Source organism: Lipotes vexillifer, unplaced genomic scaffold, assembly GCF_000442215.2.
Source record: "Lipotes vexillifer unplaced genomic scaffold, Lipotes_vexillifer_v1.1 scaffold690, whole genome shotgun sequence".
Classification (NCBI taxonomy): domain Eukaryota; kingdom Metazoa; phylum Chordata; class Mammalia; order Artiodactyla; family Lipotidae; genus Lipotes; species Lipotes vexillifer.
The window spans coordinates 4177818-4187215 of NW_006798376.1; the positions used below are offsets into that span (position 1 = coordinate 4177818).

At 40.1% G+C, this 9398-nt stretch overlaps 1 protein-coding gene across 1 annotated transcript in view; it reads left to right on the forward strand.

The window, feature by feature from the left end:
• LOC103075707 (lipase member M) overlaps positions 1–7383 on the forward strand; it is a 21208-nt gene extending 13825 nt beyond the window's left edge. The window contains 5 exon segments of the mRNA XM_007470304.1: positions 423–559; positions 694–840; positions 2147–2218; positions 3494–3565; positions 7114–7383. Coding sequence (XP_007470366.1) covers positions 423–559; positions 694–840; positions 2147–2218; positions 3494–3565; positions 7114–7383 — 698 coding nt within the window.
• The last annotated feature ends 2015 nt before the right edge of the window (positions 7384–9398 follow it).

Here is a 9398-nt window from a genome sequence, read left to right on the forward strand (position 1 = left end):
GTCCGGAGCCTGTGCTCTGCAACGGGAGAGGCCACAACAGTGAGAGGCCCGCATACCAAAAAAAAAAAAAAAAAAAAAAAAAAAAATACCCCCAAGAATCTGAGAATTAAACAAGAACCATGAAAGTCTCCTGCAAAGTGCCTAACCTATAGTTACCTCTCAAAGTCCATGTTATTGGACTCAATAATTTAATTTAATAATTCACTGAGAACCTAGTACTGGGCAACAAGTATCTAAATGTCAGAGGGAACACAGAGCATTTGTTGCTGCTGTTGTTTTTCCCTGTCAAGGAGCTTATAATTTCACAGGAGAGTTAAAACACAGTCACAAGTAATTGCTGAAATATCTTGATAAAAGTAAAATAAGCACTTTATTAGTTCTAGGATATTCAATATCCATGCTGACATATTTCTCTTTTGCAGGCTTTATTGCATTTTCCACCATGCCAGAGCTGGCTCAGAAAATAAGAATGTATTTTGCTTTAGCACCCATAGCTACTGTTAAACATGCAAAAAGCCCTGGGGCCAAATTTTTGTTGCTGCCAGATGTGATGATCAAGGTGTGTGACTCCTCAGAAAATTCCTTGTCTATGCACAAGAGTTTTCCAGCCCATTTGCTAGGACATACACTTTTATGTTAGAGACACTTCTTTTGATTGTAATGTAATGACTATTCCATTTCATATTTTTACAGGGATTGTTTGGTAAAAAAGAATTTCTCTACCAGACCAGATTTCTCAGACAGTTTGTTATTTACCTTTGCGGCCAGGTGATTATTGATCAGGTCTGTAGCAACATCATGTTACTCCTGGGAGGATTTAACACAAACAACATGAACATGGTAAGTGGGAGCCTAGTGAATTCTCACTGTCCCAAAGCAAAGTGAGGAGTTATTAGTCTCACTCCTTGAGGGTGAGCTAATGCCAGGGAAGACTTAGAGAAAAGATACTCCAAGAAACTCCGTTTTCTTCAAATCGTAATAATATGTGGAAAACGCTTCAACATGGTCTGAGTCAAGGTTAACACAAGGCCATGACTACACACTAACTTCATAGATTAAAGATCGAAGAGGTCTGAAAGCAGCTTTACTACAGGGAATCAACAGACGCAAAAAAATATGATTAGAACCCAGAAGTCAAAAGAGAAAACTGCCATGTGTCACCTACTTCTTCTTTCTACTCGGGTGCTTCCAGTTTGTAGCTTAAGTCCTGTGATAGGCTGTCTGGGAGTTTCGGTTTGGCTAAGGCATAGCTACGACTTGGTAAGTGTGACAGTGGGTTCCCCAGGAAGCATACTGTGAGATGGAGATTCATGTGCAGAATGATTTGGGGTTAGGCCCTTGGGATAACATCTAGAGAAGGGAAGGAAACAGGATTTGGTGGATAAAAAAAAATCCAGCTGTGATGCAGTCCCAGTGGGAACCTCAGTTGATCCTCTAGGGACCTGTGAAAATGGGACGACCCTTCAGAATTGTCCCAAGTTAGCATCAGAGGGCTGGGTCTTTATACCTCCATATCAACTAGTCATTTAATGCAGACAACACCAGTAATCGGGAGATATTGGGCAGGGCAGCTCTCTGCAGAGGGAAGAATACCCCCAAGGACACCAGACAGCAAGGGAGCTATCTGCCAACAGCTGGAGGAGCATGTTTTTAATTCCTGAGGATTTTTTTCTTTTTAATTAATGATACGATTAATAGCTACCTTTTGATAAGCATTTTATTATATGCCAGGCTGTTAGTCCCCGTAACAACCCTATGACACAGGTATTATCAATATTCCCACTTTATAGATTAGTCTTAGTGGATTAAGTAATGTTCCCAATTTCACCTAAAAGTTATATAGCAGAGGTGAGATTTGAATACAGGCCCAGTTCCTGAGCCTTTATCTTTAATTACTCTAAGGAAGTTTTTTAAAAGACGAAGTCAAGATGTCTAACGAGAAGCTTTTCTCTGATGAAGAATATAGGATACATTTAGTGGCATTTTTTTACTTATGTGCATGTGTATATTCCTGTTTCATAGATAACTGCTGATACTTTAATGATGTTCCCATTTCTTAGTCTGATAACCTGTAGATTTGGTCTTGACAAGGTGCACATGTTGTGAGTTTTTCCACATCCCACAAACTACTCATGCTTTATTACAGAGCCGAGCAAATGTATATGTCGCTCACACACCTGCTGGAACATCTGTGCAAAATATCCTGCACTGGAGCCAGGTAAGGATGCTGAATTTGTAGTCTTTGTTAAGGGTCTTTGTGCAGTTTGTCTGGAATAGTTAAAGGAGGCCCTTTGGACAGCCCAGGGGTTATTTCACATTTATTCCAAGATGACTTGTGATTCTGTCAACGCTTTTTCAACTGTAAGCTTGATCTAGAACACTGAAACTTTTCAGGATATGGGAGGAAAGGATTGGCCCTAGGACATCTTTAGTGGACCTTAAAAGTGTGAATTCAGATGGTTCAAGTGACACATTTCTCAGTCTCTAGCCATCTCAAAGATGAGGCTGGAGATTACGTTTCCACATTCTCCTTGGCTCTTCCAGCAAGACAGTGTGACCAAGTAGTCATAAAAATGCAAATGTGGACCTAATTACCCAAGGAGATTTTCACAGGAGTCCTTTGTGCCGCAGATTTCACCTGAGGTCACAGGAGGGTATGTCCTGATTACCAGTCACAGGAACTGTCTCTAGGCGCTGTGTGGTGGGTTCCTTCAGAATTAGTTCAAGGACAATGTGACTGCTAATTATTCTTTCACATGTGATGAAGCACTGAACCTAATATTGCTCATTATAGATGATACTATAGAGTGACCCCAGTTGGCTGTGGAAATAAGAATGTACATAGGACAGAGAGCTAAGCATCACTAACCTTAGATTCTCGCCTACTAAAACTACAACTTTGTTAAAAAAAAAAAGTGGGAGACTTTTAACTCGAGCAAAAAGTTTTAATAGTGATGATGACACCTATGAATCATAAATATTGGTCCTATCTGTTTTTCTAACAACTTAGAACCTAGTCAAATTATTCTTCAAATGTCATTGTTATGTTTTAGTACGTGTGTGAAAGAGAGAGAAAGAGACAGAGAGAGAGAGATTTTATAATCAAAACCAAAGAAGAATTCTACACTGGATTAAATGTTGGTCATCTTCTCCCAGAATCACCACGTTGCACAACTCTAGGGGTTGCTCTCCCATTGTAGCCTACAGAGTTGTGCAGGATATCCCCCTACATAGACTACAATGGGGATACACTTTTTGGAGTTGTATAATATGGTGGTCAAGTATTTCTATAGCATATTTTTCTCCCTGAAAGGACCTTATTCTTGCCTTTACACTCTCCCAAAGATTATCCTAAAGTTGAACCATAGAGCAGCCTCAGCCTTTGTTCTCTGCTTCCCTCACAATTGCAGACTTGGTAGCATATTTTCAACCCTCTTCCCACCATTATCCCGGAACACATTTGAATGTCATGTAAATTTTTGTTTCTTTTTAGGCAGTGAATTCTGGGGAACTTCGGGCATTTGACTGGGGCAGTGAGACCAAGAATCTGGAAAAAGGAAATCAGGTAACAAAAGCAAATACCATCTGCTGAAAATATATCCTTTTGAAATGTGTGAGAGGGAAGTTATACTGGCAGTTTATTCTAGAAATAGGAGTAAAATACAAGAATTCAAGTAGAATGGAATACTACTCAGGCATAAAAAAGAATGAAATAATGCCATTTGCAGCAACACGGATGGACATAGAGATGATCATACTAAGTGAAGTACATCAGAAAGAGAAAGACAAACACCATATGATATCACTTACATGTGGAATCTAAAATATGACACAAATGAACTTATCTATGAAACAGACTCACAGACATAGAGAACAGACTTGTGGTTGCCAAGGGGGAAGGGGGATGGGGGGAGGGATAGATTGGGAGTTTGGGATTAGCAGATGCAAACTATTATATATAGCATGGATAAACAACAATGTGTCCTACTATACAGCACAGGGAATACAATGGAAAAGAATATGAAAAAGAAAGAATTCAAGTAAAAAGTAACTAGTTCTGGTTCAACTTCATTTGAAAATGGAAAAGTTCAAAGCTTAGCCAAGAGACTTTTTTTTTTTTTTTTTTTGGCTGTGTTGGGTCTTCGTTGCTCTTCGAGGGCTTTCTTTAGTTGAGATGAGCAGAGGCTACTCTTTGTTGCAGTGCATGGGCTTCTCACTGCAGTGGCTTCTCTTGTTGCGGATCACGGGCTCTAGGTGCGCAGGCTCAGTAGTTGTGGTGGGCAGGCTCAGTAGTTGTGGTGCACGGGCTTAGTTGCTCCACGGCATGTGGGATCTTCCCGGACCAGGGCTTGAACCTGTGTCCCCTGCCTTAGGACTTAACCACTGAGCTACCAGGGAAGCCCAGCCAAGAGACTTTTAAGGGTTAAAGAGAACCACTTTTATAATGCAGTAGCATTTTAAGGGTTAAAGAGACTTTTATAATGTAGTAGCATTTTATAATGCATCAACTTTTTTGATGAGGCTGCCTCCATGAACAAGGCACGGGGCTTCTTAAGAGCAAGATGGGTAGACTTAGTGAAGGGAAGGGTGTAGTCTGTGGTGGCTGCTAGAGTATCTTTCAAAATTAAAAACAACAACAACAACAGAAGAAAACCACAGATGAGGATGGCAGGGGTCAGGTTGGCTCATGGTACAGTAAAAAGAGTATTAATGACAAGTGAGAATTACTGTATTAGTTTTGCCTCTGCACTACAAATTTGTATGATCATGGCTAGGCTGCTTTGATTCTTCAGGGCTCAATCTCTTTCTCTTTAAAATAAAAATTACTGGACTAGATTACATGTAAGAGTTCTCCCTGGTCACACTTTTAATGAACCTGTAATTTGCAAGTGAAAAATATAACAATATTACCCAAGAAAATCTATGTGTGTAATCAATGTTGTGGAATAAAATTACAACAAAAGTTATGGAGAATGAGAAATGAGTATTAAACTTTTCTAAGCATAAAACCTTCACTGAAGATTATTGGTTAGCTTGTGTGAGAATGTAAGCAAATATTGACTCCACACATAAAGCTGGAGGGAGCAGAAAACACACACAGGCTAATCTTTGAGAGTCTCATGTCACACTTAACATCCACTTCTGTAGATGTACTTCTGTATATCTAGATATAAAAGTCTCGGAAATTGGACAGACCACTGTCGTGCCTCGATTTAATTTATTAACATTTAAGGTCATGAGTTAGAGAGAAAGTGACTTGTGCAGAGCAGGTGCCAGAAAATGGTCATGGGAAGAAAGAGAAAACACACATGCAAAAAGATGTCATAGACTCACAGAGCCTTAGAGCTAGATCTGGCATTCAGTTCAGTCTTTTCACCTGTTAGATGAGAAAAACATATTACAGCCTCCATCGAGTATTCCAACCTTTCGTATCTAAGTTACTCTATAAAAAACTTCGTATCTAAGTTACTCTACTCTGACCACCAAATTCCAGTATATGTGTGTGGAGGGGAGTTTCTCCACATGAACAAGCAATTCTCCAACACCAGGTGGGTGACTTAGAGTTTAACTCAATTCTGACACTGTCTACCCAGAGATAACAGATTCCGCAGGTTGAGGGCTCGGTCCCACAAGACTATCCTCCAGTTTGGATGCCAATCGCAAGCCCAGGCTGTCACCTGTGTGTCTGACCCACTGGCTATAATTCAGAGGTTCCCATGACCCCCTTCTCAGGCTGAGGTTTGATTAATTTGCTAGATTGGCTCAGAGAAACACTTTACTTACTAGATTATTGGTTTATTATAAAAGGATGTAACTCAGGAACAGCCAGATAAAAGAGATGCACTGAGCAAGGGAAGGGGAGCAGAGCTTCCATGTCTTCTCCATGGGGCCACTCTCCCCACATTTGCACGTGTTCACCAACCTGGAGGCTCTGAACCCTGTCCTTTTGGGGTTTTGTGGAGGCTTCCTTAGAGAGGTCCAACTGGTTAAATCATTGGCCACTGGCGATTGAACTCAATCTCCAGCCCATCTCCCCTCTCCAGAGGTCATGAATGGGACTGAAATTTCCAACTCTCTAATCACTTGCTTGGCTCCATTTCTGGAGCTCAGCCCCCATCCTGTTCAAAAAATCACCTCATTAACGTCACAAAACACACCATTATGGCTCCTGTCACTTAGGAAACTCTGAGGGTTATTAGGAGCTCTGTACCACAAATGTGGATGAAGACCACATACATATGTCTTATTATAACTCACAGTATCAGATGCTATAACTTCAAATTCTTAAAAGCCACAAAGAGAAACAAGGACTGCCGGGATTGGAACCCTGGCTTCCAGGTGGATTTTCTGAGTGAGAAGTGGACCTTGACATGTCTGTTGAAAGTTCTGAGTGTTGGTTAACCTCAAGGGCTCTCAGTCAGCCAGCTTGATCTAGCAGATCTGTTTGAATAAGGGAAGTTCTCAAGAATTAGGAATCCTAGATAACCTTCTTTGGGTGATGTGGGACTGGACCTGGAATCTAATTTTTATCTCCTCTTGGTCCAACTCCCTGAGTTCCAGTGCCATTGACTGCCCCATGTTTCTGGAGACACAGTCAAGCTGGGTGTGCCCCAGGGCTTTCTGTTAGGACAGAAAACCCCTGTGAACACCCAAGTCCTTTTCAGTAGGTTCCATCCTCTTGCCTTTCTCTGTAGAGTATCTCCAAATCTGGCCTCATGAAACTTTGTGAAATTATCTTTGAAAAAGATAGAAGCGTTAACTTTTAAAAGGCACTGTGTGTGTTAAATATTTATTAATAGGAAGGAAAAGAATTGAACATGTAATGCCTAAAGTGCTAGGCAATTGAGATGTTTTCTCATTTAATCTAGTAAATTATTTCAGATATCATCCCCATTTCGCAGATGAAGAAACTGAGATTCAGTGAGGCTAAGTCAATTTTTTTCCTTCAAGTAGGGGTTGGAGCAGAAACTCTTAATGCAGTTCTATATGGCTTTAGTGCCCACGCACCTTTCATTACAACACAAGGCATATTTACTGTGTTTATTAAAAAGTAAATTATGAGTCTGGAAGTCCAAATGTTATCTACAGTTAAAAACTATTCCTTTACTCTAGCCAGCTCCTGTAAGTTACAAAGTTAGAGACATGACGGTCCCTACAGCAATGTGGACTGGGGGTCAGGACTGGCTTTCAAATCCAGAAGACGTGAGACTACTGCTCTCCGAGGCGACCAACATCATCTACCATAAGAACATTCCTGAATGGGCTCACGTGGATTTCATCTGGGGTCTGGATGCTCCTCACCGTATGTACAATGAAATAATACATCTGATGAAGCAGGAAGAGACAAGTATTTCCTAGGGAACTGTCAGTGTCAGCTTGTGAAGCATCTGATAATGACAAGTCTTAGGAAAAACCTTATGAAAGATGGGGCCAGCGTACCTGGAGGACTTTAAAGATTTCCAGCATTGGAAACCTACCATATTAGTAGAAGGGAAGGCAGAAATACAGTATACATTCCTTTAGATGTTCTGCATTTGGCACTAAAACTGGCATTTAATTTTTTCAATTAATTAAATTACTCATTGGGTGAACATACTTTTCATGTGCTATTATGTGTTCTGCCATCTTGAAGGGTAGGTTTTACCTGACAGCTAGAAATTATCTAGACATTCTTTATGTCATTCAGGTAAATTTCCTTAAAACATTTATTTTTTTGTCTATGAGCCACATTTTTGGAACAATAAAATAAAATGACAAATTGGGGTCACAGATCTTAAATCTCTGGATTGTTGTTGAATTTGACAAAATAAGCTAGATGTTTTCACCTTATTGCTACAGATACATAACACTACCTCAGGAAGCCAAGCTGCTTTAACCAAAAAAGAAAAAGAAGGGACTTCCCTGGCAGTGCAGTGGTTAAGATTTCGCCTTCCAATGCCACGGTGCGGGTTCATTCCCTGGCCGGGGAGCTAAGATCCCACATGTCTCGCGGCCAAAAAACTGAAACATTAATCAGAAGCAGTATTGTAACAAATTCAATAAAGACTTTAAAAATGGTCCACGTCAAAAAAAAAATCTTTAAAAAAAAAAGAAAAAGAAAAATCAATGTACAAATAGAGATGAAAAGGCCAAGTTTTGTAGTTGAGTGTCAGAGAAGATAATTTTGTAGGGTATTTTGAGTTTTCTAATTAATGCATTACGCATTGCGTAAAGCATGCATGTGTATTTCAGTACCTAGGTTCTAGTCCAAGCTTGTTTGAGAGTTTACAGCTTGCCGCTAGGAGACTTTCCGGTTTCAAATGTCTGGCCCAGGTTTCTGCCTTCAAAAATTAAATGCTGGGAAGAAAGTTTTAAAATGTCATGAGCATAATAAAACATTAGGCTTTGATCTTGACAAAGGTACTATTAGACAATCACCCAACTCATTTATAAATCTGGATTTATTTCTTTAGAAAATTGTCCAATTATCACACAGTTTCAAAGACAACACTTATAAATTACATGGCATGGTAATTTTGTGAAACTCTGACACCAAATTGAAGGTATACTGGCAATGCGTTGAAGGTATACTGATGTGTGAAGTTTCACTTGCTTTTTCTTTCAATCCTCGGTCACCTGATAACTCAGTGCAATGTGAATGGATCTTAAATAATGTAGAAAGAGACGTTTAAGGGCTTCAGAATCTATATCTACATACGACTACTTCCCTCACAAAATATGTGCCTTAAGGCACTGTGCATAGTTCAATAAATATTCCTGGATTTGATTTTTATTAGACCTTTGTTCTGTTCAAGGACGGTAAATCTTTCATTCTTAGACTATATTTGCTACCACACGGTGGGGCTTAGTCCATGTCTAAAAATATTCATGATTCAGTCTTACTTTGCAAAATTCAGTCTTTTTTTTTTTAATAAATGTATTTATTTATTTTTGTATGCGTTGGGTCTTTGTTGCTGTGCGCAGGCTTTCTCTAGCTGCAGCGAGCGGGGCCTACTCTTCCTTGCAGTGCGCAGGCTTCTCACTGCGGTGGCTTCTCTTGCTGCGGAGCATGGGCTCTAGGCGTACGGGCTTCAGTAGTTGTGGCTCGCGGGCTCTAGAGCGCAGGCTCAGTAGTTGTGGCGCACGGACTCAGTTGCTCCACGGCATGTGGGATCTTCCAGACTAGGGCTCGAACCTGTGTCCCCTGCATCGGCAGGCGGATTCTTAACCGCTGCGCCACCAGGGAAACCCTCAGTCTTTGTTATTTATACCCTTTTTGATGATGACTAGCTGTGTTATTTTGAGCTCATAATACACCTTCAAATGTATATGTAAAATAGAGATAATGAAAGCTGCCTTTCCTGACCTATTTAACAATAGAGTTGTTTTTTTTGTTTTTTGTTTTTTGTTTTTTTTTT